The sequence below is a fragment of the Brachyistius frenatus genome, unplaced genomic scaffold, assembly GCF_029030835.1.
Source record: "Brachyistius frenatus isolate BFR_SWC_R1_liver_20210118 unplaced genomic scaffold, ASM2903083v1 Contig_48, whole genome shotgun sequence".
Taxonomy (NCBI): Eukaryota; Metazoa; Chordata; class Actinopteri; family Embiotocidae; genus Brachyistius; species Brachyistius frenatus.
The window spans coordinates 451,178-471,472 of record NW_027210647.1 but is presented as its reverse complement, the minus strand read 5'-3'; the positions used below and the strand labels follow the sequence as shown (position 1 = coordinate 471,472).

General features: G+C 44.4%; 1 protein-coding gene across 2 annotated transcripts; it reads left to right on the top strand.

The window, feature by feature from the left end:
- Positions 1 to 1,063: 1,063 nt before the first annotated feature.
- On the top strand, positions 1,064 to 20,295 carry LOC138623960 (protein argonaute-1). 2 transcript variants are annotated; one of them, XM_069703772.1, is made up of 19 exons: positions 1,064 to 1,262; positions 5,336 to 5,522; positions 7,986 to 8,106; positions 9,112 to 9,293; positions 9,913 to 10,049; positions 10,319 to 10,453; positions 10,645 to 10,732; positions 11,835 to 11,982; positions 12,117 to 12,236; positions 12,350 to 12,472; positions 12,598 to 12,731; positions 13,154 to 13,338; positions 13,545 to 13,704; positions 14,171 to 14,261; positions 16,239 to 16,433; positions 16,544 to 16,678; positions 16,773 to 16,874; positions 17,055 to 17,254; positions 17,463 to 20,295. In XM_069703772.1, exons 1-19 carry the CDS (start codon positions 1,238 to 1,240, stop codon positions 17,569 to 17,571), a joined length of 2,577 nt encoding a protein of 858 aa, XP_069559873.1. In that variant the 5' UTR covers positions 1,064 to 1,237; the 3' UTR covers positions 17,572 to 20,295. The 2 variants fall into 2 exon arrangements, with proteins under 2 accessions (XP_069559873.1, XP_069559874.1); XM_069703773.1 differs by lacking the exons at positions 1,064 to 1,262; positions 7,986 to 8,106 and having other exon boundaries at positions 5,500 to 5,522.

The window sequence follows — 20,295 nt, the reverse complement described above, 5'->3', positions numbered from 1 at the left end:
GACGGGAAATGAAGGCTGAGCTTATCACCTGCGGGTGTCAAGGCTATAGGTCAAAAAACAAAAGCTTGTTTATTTGCACCGGCAACAAAACACGCCAAAGCAAAATACATTATAAGATTTAAAAAGCATTGTTTTAGTGATGTAACAAAAGGCAAAATGGCTCATGAAAGAGATAAAACAACAAACAAAATTTTATTTTATTAGTCAGGAAAGAACAACAAAATGACATAACCCTTCCAGTGCAACAAACAGATGGCAAAGGAAAGAATAATTATAGGTGATAAAAATAAAACAAACCTGAAATTTCAATTGATGCCAACAGAAAAAAAAAAATCAAAGTTTTATCAAACAAGCTTTAAACCCAAATTTAAGATTTGAAGATTGCAACAAAAATAACTGGCCTGCAATAAGTGTAAAAAAATTATCAAGTAAAACCATAATTTTTTTAAAAAAAATTAAAATGTACTGAACTGAAATATTCCATAATTTTAGCATTACATATCCATAAGATCATTTTTTTTTGTTTTGTTTTTTGAACAGACTTCTGCGAGCCCACAATTTGCATATCTGCAGTGTAGTTCCACCTTTCGCCTCTGGGGTGTGACAGCAAGTTCATCAACAGTTCCTTCGCACTTTTTTTTTTAATGGCAAAGAAGAAGTTTCAGCCTTTTTTTTGGGGGGGGGGGGGGGGTTTGTTCCGCTGGAGAATCCTGCTTGGACGGCGAGCAGGAGCACAACAAGAGACCGACGAGACAACCACAGGCGCCCGCGGACAAATCGGCCGGAATCACAGCGCCGGGGAGGGCTTCGCGCTTTCGCGCTTTCGCGCTGCGCTTCACTTGGGTGGGTGGGTGGAGGGGGGTGGTGGAGGAAAGAAGACGGTGTCGCCCTCCAGCTTCTGCCGTTACCAGCTCCAGGGTCAACGGGCACACGAGCAACTGGCAGCTACCGCCGTTAGCCCTCAAACTCCTCTGCGGGTCTGGAGGGTGGGGTGGGGGGGTGGGGTGGGGGTTTCTGGTAGGGGCAAGGGGGCGGGAGGGGTGGGTGGGTGGAGGGGGGGGGGGTACACCGAGACTTTACACGCCTGATAGGAGGGGGCTGGAAGTCTGAGACGCTTCCAGCCTGAAGGGGCCGGCGGTTTGGCCACAGCAGCAGCAGCAGCAGCCTTTCCCCCCCCCCCATCCCCATCCCCATCCCCGGAGTAGCTAGCTTGTACCCGTGCGGCTAAGTGAATGGGATGGAGCCGGGACCGTCTGGCGCTGGTAGGTTGATTTTATTTATTTATATATTTCAGTGCTTTAACATGCTCACCGATCCGGATACCCGAGTTATGGCTGCAGATATAGACTGCAGCTAAAAAAAAAATAAATAAATAAATAAAAATAAAAATGGGACTCCGACGCCTGGCCTCAGCGTCAGGGTGGTGGTGGTGGTGGTGGTGGTGGGAGGGGGGAGGTGGGGGTGTACAAGGAGGCTTGGTGACATCCCTGTCCGTTGCATCGCAACGTTTAGAGGATGGAGAGATGGGGGAGGGCTCTCCTGCAGCCTGCATGCTACAACGCTTTGCGTAAAACGTTGTTATTTATCCAGATTTATTGCTGCAGACAACAAGCCTTTTGGGGCGCTGACAATATCCTCAGCCATGTGTGGGGGTGGGTGGGGGGGTGGTGGTGGTGGTGGGGGGGGGGGTAGGGGGGGGGAGGCAAGGAGGTCGTGGGAATCTCGGTGAGGAGGGACGAGGTGAAGCCCGCCTTCAAGCAGCAGCAGCAGCAGCAGCTGGCTGCACCCAGGACGCCCCAGACCAGCCTCCCCCCTTTTTTTTTTTTTTTTTTTTTTTTTTTCCACTGACAGGTTAAAACGCTGTTAAGGCTGTCTGAGGAGTGTTCAAAACCACTGCCTTACGTTTGTTGCACACCATTAAGGACGCCCTCGGGCCTACCCATCCGCACAGACAGATGCGTTGTTTATTCATGTGAAACCAAAAATATAATCTCCAAGTTGTGATATCCGCACACTTGCTGTCTGGAGTTGACACAAGATGATGTTTTTTTTTTTTTTAGACTCGGGACAGACAGACAGACAGAAAGCATGTGTGTGCGGGTGCAGCGGCGCTCGTACGTGCGGTTTGGTCTCCGCGTGCTTCGGGTTTACAGCCAGAGCCGATCGGTGCCAGAGAGGATCTTCACTTGGCAGCTTTCTTTGGTGAACAACTGAGGTGTGGAGGCGAGCAATTAAAACACAAACTTTATGACCAAGACTGAAGTCCGCTGGCTCCGGAAAAATCTTAAAACCCTGGCATTAGTAATCCAACCTTGAATGTGGTTTCTCGTAAGGCACGGTTTCTTTTCTGAACTCTTGTCATTTGTTTTAGCAGATGTAGTGTGGTGAACTCTCAGACCCAAGTGGATTTCTTCTTATTTGCACATGCAGGCCTGAGATTAAAATCTCATTGTCATTCTGGCACCTTGAATTCAGTTCAATAGGCTTATTTATAGATCTTTTTTGGGGGTGGGGGAAGGGCCCCCCGGATGGGGGGGGGGGGCCCTCATTTCAAAGAACTGCCTTTGTGTTTGAACTGTGATGATTCACATTGTTATTTTCCAAGACTGATCTAATTGCTATGTTTAGCTCATGGTCAACAGCCAAGTATTCAAAGACACGAGTTCGGCCAAAACAACTAATGCATAATTGGGTCTTCCTTCTCATTCATTTACTTGGCTTGTTGTGAGGAGCCACAGGGTGTCCTAGTAAACATCCAGCGCTGCTCTTGTGTTTTGAGACTTTAAAGGATCATTGTTCTGTGAGAGATTTCATCTAATTTCAGTGTGAATTTGCAGTTTAGCTCAGCACTTTTATCACAAGCCACAAAGCTGACCAAAGGGTGGCTAATTGGGCAAATTTGCCAACTGGCCGGTGATGAACCAAAACAAAGTGCACAAAAGGCACACAGGTCGTCCCAGATATAACTTTAAAACAGTCGTTCCCCTGTGACCTGGTCTGTTTGCTTGTTACATCATTGTAGAGACAGTAAGTGGTGTCCTCATGTTGTGATGCGGCCCTGAAGCTCTGCTTTAGGCTTACCGCCCAGGAAACACTGCTATTGTGTTGGGATACGTGAGAGCGCTGGCGCCGCTTCTCACCATCTGCCTTTACTGGCACGAGGGCGAAGTGTGTGTCATTGTGTGTCATTGTGTGTCATTGTGTGTCATTGTGTGTGTGCGTGTGCGTGCGCGCGTGCGCTCGGGCGCAACAATCACAACTAAACACTCACACGTTCACACACATACATGCTTTCTTGCACATAGAGTAGCGTGTGGTTACCACATGCCTGGTGTCTGTGTTTACGGTGTTGTTCAGATGTGTTGTAATCATGTGTGACTCTACACATATACACAAAGAAACACACAGACATGGATCTACACGCACATGTTGAGCAGAGCATCTTTCTGTGATTTATGGTTGTCACTCTTCCTGTCACTTTGGCATTTTCTGAAGGCTTACTCAACATATGATCGAGTGGTATGTTTAACCCAAGGATCTCCATAGCGGCTATTTAAAGCGGGGCTTTTCTAATTCAGGGTTCACAGGCGCCTCGGCCCGATGTGGGAACGCGCTGAGTGCGGGACCAAAAAGGCCAAGGTCTCTTCAGCATGACCACAGTGGCACCCTGCCTCCTCCCGTCTCCTCCAACAGTCCTACAGACACACAGGTCCCCTGATATCCATGACAATGCTATGTTGCCGTGGTGTCTCCATGGTGAGGCTGGGAATGTAGAGGGGGGGGGGCCCCCTGTGTTTGTGTGTATGAGTGTGTTCATCCATCGTAGCAAGGGCGCTCCCTCCATAGCACACCCGTGTATTATGTGTGTGTGTGTGTGTGTGTGTGTGTGTGTGTGTGTGTGTGTGTGTGTGTGTGTGTGTGTGTGTGTGTGTGTGTGTGTGTGTGTGTGTGTGTGAGATGGAGGAGCAGGGCAGCTGGGGTCTTTGTTGTGGTGGAGGAGGGCTATTCTCTGGGGACCCAGAGGTTAAGGCAGTGGGCCCCTCTCAGGCAGGAGTCACAGCCAGCCTCACATCGAACACCCAGTCTAGGACTCCCTTATTTTTAGACCTCCTGACTCGATCCCACTTTTACTTTTTAAGATGGGAAACTAGTGCGGGGCACCGATAGTTATTGACGAGTGGAGATGAAGTTGCGTGTTGTGTACGGTTTGAGAAACGGTGCATCTCTAGGCCGAGCTTACACAAGGCGGTGCTAAACTTGACCTATTGAGAAGACCAACTGACAAATGAACTCCCCATTGTACGCATGAATTAGACTTGATTTGAAAGAGCCCGGGCTATTCACAATATTTGTTCCTAAACTCAAAGAAATGAATTTAATATTGCATGTGGTAAAGAGAAGCACAAATTGTTCAATTTGAAAAGCTGGAAACTAAGAATGTTTTGACATTTTATTTATACTATTTTTCTTGCAAAATGACTGAAACAGTTAATTGATTCATAAAATATAAGCCAGTCATATTCTCCTTGATCCAGTAATCATTCTAGGCCTGCTATTAGTTATTTAAGAAAAAAAAAAAAGAAGTTTTTTTTATCCTTATTTAAAACTTTAGTACCCCAAAATATCAAATTGACACCAGAAAGAAGCAGAAGTTTCTTAAACTGTAAAAGCTGGAACCAGCAGAAGTTTGTTTACTGAAATAATAAATTGATTGACAGGTGATCAAAGCTGAAGTTCACGTGTTAACTGCCAAGTATACATTTCTACTAAAAGAATCCTTTTGCTAATTTATTCCTTGTCTTCTTCCTGCCGTCGTCTCTTTTTCTATCCTCCTCTTCTTGTCTCTTATCCCTCCTCATTTGAGCTAATCTGTTTGTTCCTCCTGTTCTTTATCCTTGTCAATATCCCCCCTCCATCACCACTTACTCCTTCTACAACATACTTCTCTCGCTCTCCTTCTGCTGATGAACTTTTTCCTTGTCATTGTCTCTTTTCGGTCCTCTCCTCCCTCTCCCATGCCTTTCCATCCTTGGGCGGCCTCTTACCACATCCTATTTGCCCCGGCCTACTCTTCCTTCCTGGCTTACACGTGCATTTTTCGCCCTGTTTGCCCTGTCCTCCGCTGTCCTCAACCGCTTCCTTTGCCAACCCCCTCACCTAACCGCTCTTTATCTCTTGTGTCTGCTTTGCTCTTCCGTTTTTTTTTTTTTTCTTTCTGTCCTCACTCTTGCTTTGTGTATATTCTCTTTCCTCATTCCAAACCCTCTCTGCTCTGAAACCTCCTTCCCTCTCTTACCTGTCCTTGCCGATGGCTCTTCATCCCCCGTCTGTCCAGTGCCCATGGGGGCCTTCCCCCCACCCCTGCAGCAGGTGTTCCATGCCCCCCGCCGGCCGGGCATGGGTACCGTGGGCAAGCCCATCAAGCTGCTGGCCAACTACTTTGAGGTGGAGATCCCAAAGATGGACGTCTACCACTACGAGGTGGACATCAAGCCCGACAAGTGCCCACGACGAGTCAACAGGTACTGTGGCTACACCTTCAGTCACAGGGGTTTCTTTGCTTGTCGTCTCTGTGATGTCCCACATTAATTTGGAAGATCAGTACATGTCAGTTGTCATTTGTAATAAGCAGTTTTTAATTTGTGTCAGTAGGGCATGGATTTGTAGAAGTCATCAAGCAGCTGAAATGTCTGCTGTGTGGTAAACTTTGAAATTGGATGATGAAAGCCCAACAGCCATTAGTAAGGAGGATGAGATAGCAGCTACTTTCAGCAAGAAAAATATCATTCTTTCTAACGCTTTATTTATTTTCACAGATTGATTCTCTGTTCTTATGTCAGGAAAATGATAAAGAATTGTCGCGGCCAAACTAAAGCTCTTTAACTTAAACGTGTATCTTACTTAGACTGGACTCGTGCACCTTGCGGTGCAGTAGAAGCCAAATTGCTCAAATCCGAGTCAACGAACTTGTGCCTTGTGGCCTGTGTTTGGCATTGTTGGCCAACAGCGAATATTTCACATTATATTACTTGCTCTGCTTCATACTGAAGGGTATCCTGCTATGAAAATCATATAAGGTTCTCCTCAATTGAGCAAACCTTGAACACCAGCTCTGCATGGCTTTCAGTTTGACATTAAGCAGTAAGTAATCTTCCCTCCCTGCAGTCGCTGCGCCCAAAGTGACTGCACTGAACAGATGGTGCAGTCAAAAGTGAATCTAACTAAACTGACCCTTTCACCTTGGCTGATGTTTATGCTGCGGAGTATGCTTGAAGAAGCATGTAAACTGGGTGGCCAAATGGCGTGCTCCCTGACGTAAGCTGAATCTGAACGGTTGTTTCAAGATGAAGTCACTGATTCGAGAAGAGTTCGGAGGATGTTCCTGGATACAATGAACATCCTGTCAGGGGCTTTTCAAATCGATGCTGTGATATGAGGCAGGTGCAAAAACAGGCGACTTACAGATTGCATGCTTGCAAGCTTAATAGCTTTTTTCTTTCATGAATCCGTTATTCCCTGTACAGTTTTACTGGCGCCAGCCATTTTTCAGCTGTCAGAAATTAAAAACAAAAGAGCGTTCACGATTTGTCACATATATCACTTTAATCCAAGTAATAAACAGCACATAAAAACACATGACAAAGTTCACGGGGGGGAAATGTGCTGTCTGCCTGACTTGCAGATTTTTTTCAAGGCTCTCCAGAGAGCCAGTTCCTGTTAAAAAAAAAAAACAGAATATAAACAACTATCTTGTCTGCCTTCGAGGGTAATTGGCAACATGCCACACAGTACATATGTTTCGTCACGTTTGATCGAGGAGAATTCATCCTGACGGGCTCAGATGTCTCTGCTTTACCACTGAAAGGGAGTGACGCTTGTGAGTATGAGGTGGCTGTCAACAACATATTATTGGGTATCGTGTTCCACAGTTGTCATGTGTCAGGGGCTGCCCAGAGGCAGGAGTATGAAATATACGCTAACCTTGTCTATTGGCAGTTATCTGGCCCTCGCCCAGACCATCAGCTCTGAAGTTTGCTGTCCCAGTGTGCCTTACTGATGGCTTCAGGCTGTTGGATCATTGCTGGATGACAGATTCTGTTGATGTAAAACGGACCGAATCCGTGTTTTTGATCAAGATAACCCTGAAAGCCATTTACAGACACATTAAAAGAATAGCAAAGGTGCATTTGCGAGAGTGTTTATTCCCACATGGTGTTGCCATGTGACAGCTTCACAAAATTTAGTAAATGTTTTGTATGTCTCCGGAAGATAAACGAATTAGTCATGTCAAAACCCGAAAGGAAGAACTCGACAATACTAACCAAAACAGGCCTGACCCAATACTGGTGTCCTCACATGACATTCTATTTTTGATTTAAAACAAATGATCTTTCATTAAAATCCTTCAGGATTTGAGCGGCGGTTGTCCGGAAAACACTTGAGCAGAGTCTACGAGCTCAGTTGTTTTTCTGATTAGCAAGGTTGTCATCAGAAACAATTGAAGCAAATCAGTAATTTCCTGTTTGTTGTTAAACAGACCTCCAAAATCCCCCAAATCCTACGAAGAATCCCGGGAAAAAAATAAATAAAAAAAAGGCATGTTCTCGTAGCGTGTCTCTGAGCTCCAGGTTCCTTTTGGATTTGAGGTTTGAGATACAAAGGGTCCAATAAGGCGTGCAAAGGTCAAAGCCCTTTGACCTTTCCCTTTTCAGAACGACTCCTCATCCCCCCCGCCCTTAAATGAAGGGCAAGGCACTGTGCACTGAAAGGTGCTCCCCCCCCCCACCACTCAGCCCTTTTGCCCCCCCCCCCCCCCCCCCCCCCCGGTGACCATGGGGTGTTGCCCCCAGCAGCTGTATCCTGCTCGATCGATATTCTCTCACCTCCCGATCACAATGAAGCGTCCCGATGAGGCAGAACTGGCAGAGCGGGATTTGGCCGTGTTCCTGTTGCGTGCTAATCCCATGTCGTGTTGTTTGCTGCAGAGAGGTGGTGGAGTACATGGTGCAGCACTTCAAGCCCCAGCTCTTTGGCGACAGGAAGCCGGTCTACGACGGCAAGAAGAACATCTACACGGTGCTAGCGCTTCCTATTGGGAGCGAGAAGGTAAATATTCGCTGTGGTTTCGTGTCACGCTGTCACACCGTCTCATGGCCGCCAGCTGATGTCTCCTCGGGGATCAATAAAGTCTGTATTAAGCCCCTGTTCGGATGGGAATTACAGTATTTCTCTGGGGGAGGAGGGTTATTTGAATCACGCTGAAAAACATGTTTCATGTATGTGTTTGTCCTGTTATTCAAAAAAATAATGACAAACACCTACGGTTACTGGCTGGATGGAGACGTCTAGTTTTAATACCTACCGGAGTATTTGGTTATGAAGGGCTCTGCCTCCTGCTATTTCTAACCTTAAGGGAATGGTTTGATATGTACCGTTTTGCTTTCGTGAAGCGAGACGGAAGAAGATCAATGGCACTCCTGTATCTGTGGTAATTAATCGGGCCCCAGCCCACAGCCAGATAATCTGCTTTACCATATATCTTTATAGTAGATCTGCTGGTTAACTGGCAGTCTCAAAATGTAGTCCAGCACAAAAACCCCTTTTAGATTAAAAACATTTTAATCTGGTTTTTGTACAGATTAAAGTAACAAAATATAATGCGTTAATAAATGAGATTTAGTGGTTATGGTAGGATTTTGTTACTTTCGGACAGAGCCTGGCTGGTTTACCCTGGTTACTAGTTTTTCTGCGAAGCTAACCAATGCTTAGTGTGGCTTCACATTTGCTGTACAGATTTGAGAAAGGTTTTGATTTTTCTCATCCAACTCTTAAGCTATGAAGCAATTATTTCTTGAAGGATTCACACTAACGTAACATGGCATGCAGTCCTGTTTCCAGATATGGAGACAAAAGCACTTTGGCAAAGCAAAACGATACCAGCGACCAATAGTGTAGTGTGAAATAGCTTCCTGGGCTCCTGTTCGATGACGGTTAACAGTATCCTGCACAGCCTGAACGTGTATTTTTCGTACTAATAGTCGATCTCCAAGTAACTTCTGTTGATTGCTCTGTGCCTCTGCTCTCCGTTCATTCTTTCACCTGTCACTCCAGGTGGATTTTGAGGTAACTATCCCTGGTGAGGGAAAGGATCGAATCTTCAAGGTGTCCATCCGTTGGCTGGCCAAGGTGTCATGGCGCCTGCTGCAAGAGACCCTGGTCAGCGGCCGGCTGCAGGTCCCCCTCGACTCGGTTCAAGCCCTGGATGTGGCCATGCGCCACCTGGCCTCTATGAGGTACAACACAGTAACACTCTCTCTCCCAAGTTATACCATTAACGACATGAACACACACAAACGCTCGTACTGCAATACTCCACTTCCTGTCAAATGGTCTGTTAAGTTAGACAATCAGCTGTTTCTAAGAGTTACTGTATGCGCGCATGAGTCTTAAAAGCAGATTGGAAATTCATGGTTTTGCCTTTTATATTTTTTTTCTGACATCCTAACTTCACTTGCATCAGACCATTGTAGCTCCAGGCACCAGAGCCACTAAACAACAGATGCTTGTTAGCTGAGACCTGTGTGAAATTGTCCACCGAACAATGCCGCGCAACACAGTAATGACAGTAATGATAACTGGCTCGAGGACTTGACCTGAAAACGGACAAAAAAGGATATCTTGAAGCAATAGATGTCACAGTGACAAAGTATCTCATTTTCTGTTTTAGAAAAGGCCTATTCAGAAAAATATAGCTCTGTTCCTTGTGCTTCTAATTTTCCGTGCAGCTTTTCGTGTATTATTTTCCGGTTAAGAGATGACTTATTCTGAAACAACAAGTTTACTGAACATGGACTCATGCTGAGGTCATGCTCCAAATTTGCACATTCATCATTTTCCACCTCCTCCAATTAGGTACACTCCAGTGGGCCGCTCATTTTTCTCCCCACCTGAAGGATACTACCACCCACTGGGCGGGGGAAGGGAAGTCTGGTTTGGCTTCCACCAGTCCGTGCGTCCCGCCATGTGGAAGATGATGCTTAACATTGATGGTGAGTCACTGAGAGACACCAGAGACTGTGTTGTCAGACAGTGATCTCAGTGCCTTTTACTGACAATGTAAGACAAGACAGAAACACGGGGACACAAATAGGGGCGGGGACAAAAGAGGAACTGAACCACCGGTGAATCATAAATGTCATGTTATACACCTTGGCTGCTTGTAACACTAATTTTTCTCCGGATGAATACCTCCTAAAAGTTACACCTGTGTTCTTCTTCGATGTCTATGAACTTTTTGCTGCTCTCTGCCTCCCTCTAGTGTCTGCCACGGCCTTTTACAAAGCCCAGCCTGTAATTGAGTTCATGTGCGAGGTTTTGGATATTCGCAACATTGACGAGCAGCCCAAGACCCTCACCGACTCGCAAAGGGTCCGCTTCACCAAGGAGATTAAAGGTAGGCTACTGACAAGGCTGCAGCTACCCTCCATACTCTAATCCCTCTTTGCTATCGGGGATACTCCCCATTTAACTTGGCGTTTGTGGTGCGTTATTTATTTCATGTTAAGCGCTTTGTTTTTCATTATGTTGTCAGTCTGCCTGTGTCCGCTTGTGTTAATGCTTGTGCACACCACGTATTGTTGGCAGGCCTGAAGGTGGAGGTGACCCACTGTGGCCAAATGAAGAGGAAGTATCGCGTATGCAATGTCACCAGACGTCCTGCTAGCCACCAGACGTAAGCACGACTGTGGTCATGTTGCATTTATTTGTCGTTCCCCCCCCCCCCCAGATTAAATACACCATAATTTATCTTTATATTATTGAGAGATCCCAAAATTGGCTATATACATTTGAATAATCTACACAGATATGAATGGCCAGTTTGCCCTTCAGGAAGTTCCTATGGCTTTTTCAGCCAAATAGTTCCACAGGAGCCACAGGAACTAAATCCAGAAACTAAACCAGGAACTATAAATTCCGCTTCGTGTATTCTTTTATGTTTTTGAATCTGTACAATTATGAAGAAATATGGAAATAAAAAATAAAAACTTTTTATAAAAGGTTTTAGGAAACTACAAAATCGGCATAAAAGACGTTCCATTGACCGTTTTATTTTGATTTATTTTTACAAAAAGGTTGTTTCCCTTGTTCATTTATTATTCTATCATTGCCTCTTCTAAATTTACCTGATAACCCTCTCAACTGCTTCTTCATCATGCCTTTTTTTTAAATTTATTTTTAAATTTTTTTATTCTTTACTTTTGTCCTAGTCGGCTGCCAGCTAAGCACTTAACTTAACTTTGTACCACTAGTGTCCAGTACTTCTTTTATTTGGTTAATGAAGCTGTGCACAAATTAGAAAGTACTGAAAACTCTCCTTGAGCAGCCAAATGAATCCCCAGTTTTGCTGTTTAAATGCAGGTGAACTTCTCCTTGAGTTCCTCAACAGGTTCTAAATCACTGTAAAGTTCCTGTGCTAGAAACAAAAGTCACCCGAATATTTGCATCAACAAGTGTTTATCCATTTTTCATCCAAAATACATAGTGATAGTGCTGAAATAATTAAAGAAGGAGCTTTATTTAAAATGAAGAATAACATGCTATTATTTCCTGTATTTAAGGCTGTTGGAAGGAATTGTAATCTGAAATATGGGATTTTTTTTTTCACTGCCTTTGGCATTTTAGGAACTGAAATGAGTAATCAATTAATAGAAATAATATCAACATTTTTCCACGTATTTGTGAGGCATAACCCCTGATTAAAACCTGTCAGAAGACAGTGATGCATTGCAGTGATAATGACGTGACACTCACGTTTACGATCTTTTTACTCCCAGGTTTCCCCTCCAGCTTGAGAGCGGGCAGACAGTAGAATGTACAGTGGCCCAGTACTTCAAGCAGAAGTACAACTTGCAGCTCAAATACCCTCACCTGCCCTGCCTACAGGTGGGGCAGGAGCAGAAGCACACCTACCTGCCTCTGGAGGTGAGGAAGTGTTACAATGACCGAGTTCACGCATAATAATACCACGTGCACCGACTTTCAAACTATTCTGAGATGCCTTCAGGATCAGTGTACCGATGTTTACACCCCAGTGATCCTGGATTTGCTCCCTCCAGGTGTGTAACATTGTAGCCGGTCAGCGATGCATCAAGAAACTGACAGATAATCAGACCTCCACGATGATCAAAGCCACAGCTCGCTCCGCACCCGACAGACAAGAGGAGATCAGCAGGCTGGTGAGTTGCGGAGAGAACTGACGTGTGAAGCCACAGAGCTGATACATACAGGAATACACGACTCAGTGATTTCGAGGCGGTGAGATATGACGCACGTCTGTCACTCTCCACAGATGAAGAACGCCAACTTCAACCTGGATCCGTACATCCAGGAGTTTGGGATCAAGGTGAAAGATGACATGGCGGAGGTGACGGGCCGAGTGTTGCCGGCCCCTATTCTGCAGTACGGAGGACGGGTAAGACTTGCTTCATTTATCAATTTAAAGAAATAAAAGGGGTTTTATATTGGCAAAAATGCAGCCATTCTGTAGTTTTGCTGTCGAGCTGACCTTATCTGCCTTTAACTTTCTCTCCTCCACAGAACCGTGCCATTGCTACCCCCAACCAGGGAGTTTGGGACATGAGGGGAAAGCAGTTCTATAACGGCATCGAGATCAAAGTGTGGGCTATCGCGTGCTTTGCCCCTCAGAAACAGTGCAGAGAAGAGGTGCTCAAGTAAGTGCTAATCAGTAGTAGCGGTGGGAATTCATTTTTTTCGAGGGCAGGATCAAAACATTCTCAACTCACAAGTTGGCTGAGTGTTGTATTTGATAGAGGAGAAGCGTTAGATCCACTTTTAATTGAGTTGTTTCTCAGAAGAAGAAAAAAAAACACGCCCGTAACGCTTTAAAATCAGCCGGGAATTTAAATCCCAAAGGCAGTGATTAATTAAATTTAGATATATATTGTCTATTTATATTCATTCAATATATATATCCAGGGTTTAAAAATTCAAAGGACTTTCGGACTGAGACAAAATTACACAAGACAACACAACCCTGTGGTGCACTGCAAGACAAACCATTAACATGGGGCTGTTAAAAGCCTTAGCTTTACTTGGTGCAGTTTGTTCTGACCATACTCTGCTTTCATCTCAGGAACTTCACAGACCAGCTGCGTAAGATCTCTAAGGACGCTGGGATGCCCATCCAGGGCCAGCCATGTTTCTGTAAATACGCCCAGGGAGCGGACAGCGTGGAGCCCATGTTCAGACACCTGAAGAACACCTACTCCGGACTGCAGCTCATCATCGTCATCCTGCCGGGAAAGACTCCAGTCTACGGTAGTTTTTAAATTCGATCCACATGCTGTAATAATGAAAGTCGGCCATCATTTTTGCACACACAGTGAAATGCCATCGTCCAAAATAGTCACTAAAACGCTGCTGTCAAAGAGCAGACCAGCAAGAAGCATCAGATAAAAAAAAAAAAAAAAAAAAGGCCCTTAAGTGTCATGATGTTCTTCATGTCTAAATTCTTGAATCTACAGCGGAGGTGAAGCGTGTGGGAGACACCCTCCTTGGCATGGCCACGCAGTGTGTCCAGGTGAAGAACGTGGTGAAGACGTCACCTCAGACTCTGTCCAACCTCTGCCTCAAGATCAATGTGAAGCTCGGAGGCATCAACAACATCCTGGTGCCTCACCAACGGTAAGCTTCTGCTTCGAGTTGTACACGTTTATGGTATCTTCTTTTTCGATGATTGATAATTGATATCTCTCGCGGGACAACGATAAATGTCATAATACTGTTGTTACTTTTAGGTGTGTAACCTTTATTGTGACCCATTAATGTGCGGCGACTGCCACAGTTTTTTTTTGCTGTTTATACAAGATCTCGGATACAACAGTCCCATAAAGGTCACTTTTCAATGACTAGAATTATATGAGACCTTCTACCTATGTACTGGATAAAATGTGTTGATTTGGAGTTGTTTTATTGTGTATGTCTCTTTTGAAAGTTTTAAGCATTTTAAGCCCACAAAGTCCTTCTGAATGACGTATTGACCCTCGTCAGCATTTCAGTATGTGATGATAATATAACTCATCAAAAGCAAATGTACAGCGCTTTGATGAGCAGGTGTAATTTGCTTCTCCTCTTCCATTTGCTGTTTCAGGTCAGCAGTGTTTCAGCAGCCGGTTATTTTCCTGGGAGCAGACGTCACACACCCCCCTGCTGGAGATGGCAAGAAGCCCTCCATTACTGCTGTAAGTATCAAAAGTAATGTCTTTGTTAAACAACACTACTTTATCAGGAAAACAAACAGAGGAAGGCAATTTGCTACCAATGGTGTCGTAGTACAAAGACAATTTTCCTTCGTTTACGACTTTTGCGAATTTTAGATATCAAAAGTGCCTACTAATACAAAAAATGTTAAGAAATTGTAAAAGATTCTACCCGTGTTCTGTGATGTCAGTCCAGTTGCCACGTTACGTTAGCCCTCCCTTTTATAGGCAAATCTAAAACAATCTAAAGTGTATGCAAATAATGCAAATGACCTCAACGTGTCATTGAAAACCAAAACGCACGTGGTCGTGGTTGCTAGGTGACAGTGACACTGGATGGCCGTGGGGCACGGTAATGTCGGTAAGAGAAGAGTGCCACAGCCAAAAAATTGTTTATTTGAGGCAGAAGAGCTTAAACAGCTTTAATCTTTAGCAGAGTAAAGAAAGGGACACACGGCTTATATGATTTATTTTTTTTTTTATTTTTTTTTTTTTAACAATTTCACAAAGCTAACAGAAATACGTCAATTCTATTACGGTCATTTGGATTGGGCAAATTCATTTTGACATTTTTTTAAGCTAAACAATTAAATTGAGTAAAAAAAAAAAAAAAAAAAAGAAAAAAGTGTATATTTTAATAATTAAGACCATCAGTATTTGCTACCCTAATGTATAGCTTTAATAAATGCTGCGTATGCTCAGGCCACTCGTATCACTTACCGAGTGGTTTAGGATGTGTTAATGTAACATTAAGTACTTTAAAACATCAACATGTTTCTGTTCTGAAGTATTAAATTACTTGTAAACTCACAGACGGATCCCGTCTTGAATGTCAATTAAAAAGAAAAACCATCTACAGTTGATCTGACTTTTTGTTTAGACTTTGATTCACAATAAATGAGGCTGAACAAAAGGAAAAAAGTAGTAAGAAAGGTGTTAGTGAGGGATGAAGGGAAACAAATGGCTCATCACTGACTCACATTCAAAAAGGAAATGACGTCAACGTCTTGTCCGCCCTTGACCTCAGCTCGCCTGTGGTTGGCTGTGTTGTTGCCTAGCAATAATGACAAATGATTGAGTCACAAGAGGGGAGGGGAGAGGAGAGGAGAGGAGAGGAGAGGAGAGGAGAGGAGAGGAGAGGAGAGGAGAGGAGAGGAGAGGAGAGGAGAGGAGAGGAGAGGAGAGGAGAGTCTGCGTTGATCATCTGGACTGAGGAGAGAACTGAAAAATGATGATTGTAACGCAGTGAAAAAGATGACGTTGAGCCTCACACACTTCACTGCTGCAGCCTTTAGGGGATGCTAAAGTTGAAATACACTCATTGGGGGGGGGGAAGATTGTTTCTGACTCTGAAGGATGAGGCCTTGATAGGCTGCCTGTCTAGGACACTATGTCATCAAATCAGGCGAAGGACTGCTCTGATGTGTGGTTCTTTTGAATTCCTCCGAGGACCGAGTACCTCATTCACAGAACAATCAAGGATGCATCAGGTGAACCGTCTGTGTCCTTAAAGCACCCACAATCAAGGACTTTTCTTCAATGACGCACACAGTACGTGCCAATAATAGCCACCAGACCTCTTCCATTATGGTTTCTCTGAATGATATGAAGGAATCTTGCCGAACCTTGAAGGACCAAGGATGCTTCTTTGAGATTAAGAAACAGACCACGATTCTTTTCTTTTGGTCCGTTTAGACAGATACTACGAGTTAACTTCTGTAGAACACCGACATCACACGGCAACAACGACAACGTTTCAAATAAGTAAAAAGTCTTGAATCCTACTCAACGACAGTTTTTCCTCTATATCATACATTTGATGGATTACTTCATACAAAGTGCCTTACAATACCCAAAGGCACACTTTTTTTTTTGCACGTGTTCTCAGTGGGAATATAATCCCAAACCCTGGCAGGGTCATGTTCAACTCTCTCACTCGTCTCCTGCTCCCTCTTCCAGGTGGTAGGCAGTATGGACGCCCATCCCAGCAGATACTGTGCCACGGTGCGCGTCCAGAGACCCAGGCAGGAAATCATCGAAGATTTATCTTACATGGTGCGTGAACTGCTAATTCAGTTTTACAAGTCGACCCGCTTCAAGCCCACCAGGATCATTTTCTACAGAGATGGCGTTCCTGAGGGACAGTTGCCGCAGGTACGGGATGTTTTTTTTTTTAATGACATATACCGATTCTCTATCATCAGTTTAGCATTTTTTTTTTTTTTTTTAGCACGAGTGTTAATAAATGATGCTCTTATGTGTAGATCCTCCACTATGAGCTCCTGGCCATCAGAGATGCGTGCATAAAGCTGGAAAAAGACTATCAGCCTGGAATCACCTACATTGTGGTGCAGAAACGCCACCACACACGCCTCTTCTGTGCTGACAAGTCTGAAAGGGTGAGCTTTCTACTTTTTCACCTTATTTTGTTTCTCCTAATTTTGTTCCGTTTTTCACAAGTACTTACGTATTTTTCTGTTTTTGTTTGACAAGATTGGGAAGAGTGGGAATATTCCTGCAGGGACTACAGTGGACACCAGCATCACTCATCCCTTTGAGTTTGACTTCTACCTGTGCAGCCATGCAGGCATCCAGGTACTAATAAGAGAAGCCAAACGTTTTAGCGCTCTGTAGGTAGTGACATTTTTGCATGCACATTACAATGACAATGAATGATCTCCTTTCAAACGTTTGGTTATGTCACTCGGCCAGATTTGTTCATTTCTTTGCATGTATTTTTCATCTGATTTTCACCCGCGTCCTCTCCGTCGCCAGGGTACCAGCCGGCCGTCTCATTACTACGTCCTGTGGGACGACAATCGTTTCACGGCTGACGAGTTGCAGATTCTAACCTACCAGTTGTGCCACACTTACGTGCGCTGCACCCGCTCAGTCTCCATCCCCGCGCCAGCCTACTACGCTCGTCTTGTGGCCTTCCGTGCCCGTTACCATCTGGTGGACAAAGAACATGACAGGTTAGTGTGTGTGTTTTTTTTGTTTTGTTTTTTAAAGATGTAGAACACAGTTTCTTGCTTTGAGAGTCTCTGACTGCATTTCAGCTCTAAAAATTGAGAACGTTCGTGTTGAACTGTAAATGTAAGCGTGTTGTAGACGACAAATACGAACACGTGTAAAGTTTAAGCAATCTTTTCTTGGTCGTCTCGTCTTTTCTTCATTCTGCAGCGGAGAGGGCAGCCATGTGTCTGGTCAGAGCAACGGTCGGGACCCCCAGGCGCTGGCCAAAGCTGTTCAGATTCACCACGACACTCTGAGGACCATGTACTTCGCCTGAGCTCCACCAACCATCGCCGCCATCGTTCCTCTCCACCTCATTGCTACCTGAGTGGGCCGACGGTCCGCCGCCACCGCCGCCGCCACCACGACCGCCGCCACCACCACCACCACCTCATCCCCATCCCTTACTCCCAACGACTGCCCACTACACATAACTCCACAGGTCTCTCAGTCAGTCACCCACATCCAAAAAAACACAAACAGACTCTACAGCCTCATGCACTCAAAAGGTTATGAATAATATTATTGTTGTTGTTTTTACTTTACCAGGACTATTGCTTTTTATTTTTATTGTTGAATTTTTAAAAACGTGGGTATTATTATGTAATTGTATTGTATGTTACCTTCACACTCCTGTGTATGTAAGTATGTAAGTATGCAATACGGATGGGAGAAAAATAGGCGACGACAAAAAAAGAAAACGGTAAAACCTTTTTTAACTGCCACCACGATGCTGCCTCTTTACCCATCCGAATGCCGGATGCCAGTGTTCCAAGCCCCTTCGTACGGGGATCCTCCAGAGGGGCGGTACTGGGCACGCACACCTACATGTGTCATTTTAACGTCGTCATGAACTCCATTCGTGTTTTTAATGTTTTTTGAATAATGTTATTTTTTTTAAACTGCCTTGAGGAGTCTGAGGTAATGGTACATTAACACTTAGGGTTAGCATGTAGGTGCCACCAGTCCTGCACATAAAAGAGTTTGTTAGTACATGTGAGACTAGCCCTCTGGTCTTTATATTAGCAGAGACAGAAGGAGCAGGTGTAGCATATCGTAGATAGAGAAGAGAAGTCCTGCCACTCTCTCTGTACTGGTTGGCCAGTCCCTTAGAGATGTAGCCTATAGAGGCAAGCTTAGCATAACAGTAGAGGGACCATTTGCATAGAGTGTATCAGATACACTTGCACCCCATGCACCTAAACCAGCATTATTAACCAGCCAAAAGTGATGCCAACCAATGGAAAAAAAAAAGGGGCACTTAAACAGGAAGATAATCTTTTATTTCTGTAAACATTGCAGTTTTAGGATTTACGAGGCACTTTTTTTTTTTTTTTTTTTTTTTTTTTACTTCAAAATTGTGAAACTCGTCTTTCACAAGGTTTGACACGGACTACTTTTGAAGTTTTCACACTCACTTGCGTAGCTGTCGGAACAAAAGGCAATAGGCAAGGTCAACACTATTCTGTAGATCTGAAAGCAGGCAAATGGAAAGTCTGTGATCACTCAAGTGCTGCAAAGCTGAGCTCGCATTCAGCGATTGACCTCGCTCCGATCATTCCGCACATTCCAACATGTATCGGTGGAGATGACGCCACGCGGCGCGCTCCGCACTTCCACCCAGGCACTTCCACCCAGGCACTTCCTTTTTGCGTATCTCTACACACCAATCCTGCACCTGTCCTGTTGTGACACAAAGTTCTTCCTTCTGCAGGCATTTACAACTCATAGCCTGGACAGCAGAAGCACACACACACACACACACACACACATCTCCGCCCTCTCCGTTTCTTTCTTAGCGTGTAGAGAGCAACCTGTTCAAATGCACTTGTCCCCTTATTTCCCTTCAAGCCAAACGATCACTCATCAGCCTTTCCATGTTCACCTTCTATCCTTGCTGTCCATTCTCACGTTTAGCATCACACACACACACACTGCAGCATCCCCTGCCCCAATCCCCTACCTTGTGTTAGCCAATCCCTATTGGTGCTCTGTGTGCATGGGCGGCACAGATAGGGGATTGCTACATTGGACAGGGTGGGCCTCTATTACTACTACTTAATATGCCCCGCCTTCACATCTAGTCACTTTCTGGATTTATGAAAAAAAAAAGAAAAAAAAAGAAATGCATGTAATTATTTTTTATGACTGGATATTCTGAGCCACCTTACTTTGGTTTTCTTAGAGGTAGGAGCCTCACGCTCACTGCCTGTCAGTCGTTTTTGCCTCGATTGTGTAATGGTTATAAAAGACTTGCTTTTTTTTTTTTTTTCTTCATTTGTCATTATTATTATGAATATTGTGACTAGTGTCAGAGTGTATCCTCAAGAGGGCACTGTGGAGACGGTCTCAAAATTCCACCTCAGTTGCCCTTTAAGCGCCTCAAATCTTGTCTGATGGTCAGAGCCCCTTTGAGTCGAAAGGGATCAAAAGATAAGAGATCAGATGAGTTTGATTTTTAAATCATGTTTATGAACTTGCATAATCAAAATGCCTTTGTACACCATTTTACTGATCCTTCATTGTGTCCGAGGTGATTTGTATATATAAATATATAATATTAACCTGTTATGTATTTCGGCCCACCAGTTGACGGGCCTTTCACAGTTGGGGTCAGTGTTCAACCCCTCGTCCTGTGCTAAAAAAAAAAAAAAGGAAAAAAAAAAAATCAATCTGGGGGCATTTTCCAGCACCACTGAAACCAGACGCAGTTCTTCACTCACTGAAGCCACAAAGCACCTTGCAAAGGGGGGAGACGAAATGGCAGTCACCCTGGAAATGTATCATGTGGACACCGGAGAGTCCACTGCTCTCCACACAGCCTCACGGTCTGACTAAGCAATATTGAAGCCACTGATCAAGAACAGTCCTTGTCATAGCACTTCCCAATAGATTTGAATGAAAGGACATGGAAGCATATTATTTTGGCTCTGTATGTGATAGTATGGGAACTCTGTTGGGGAGGGTTATTTTTTAAAGAAAATAAAATTGTTTTTTATTA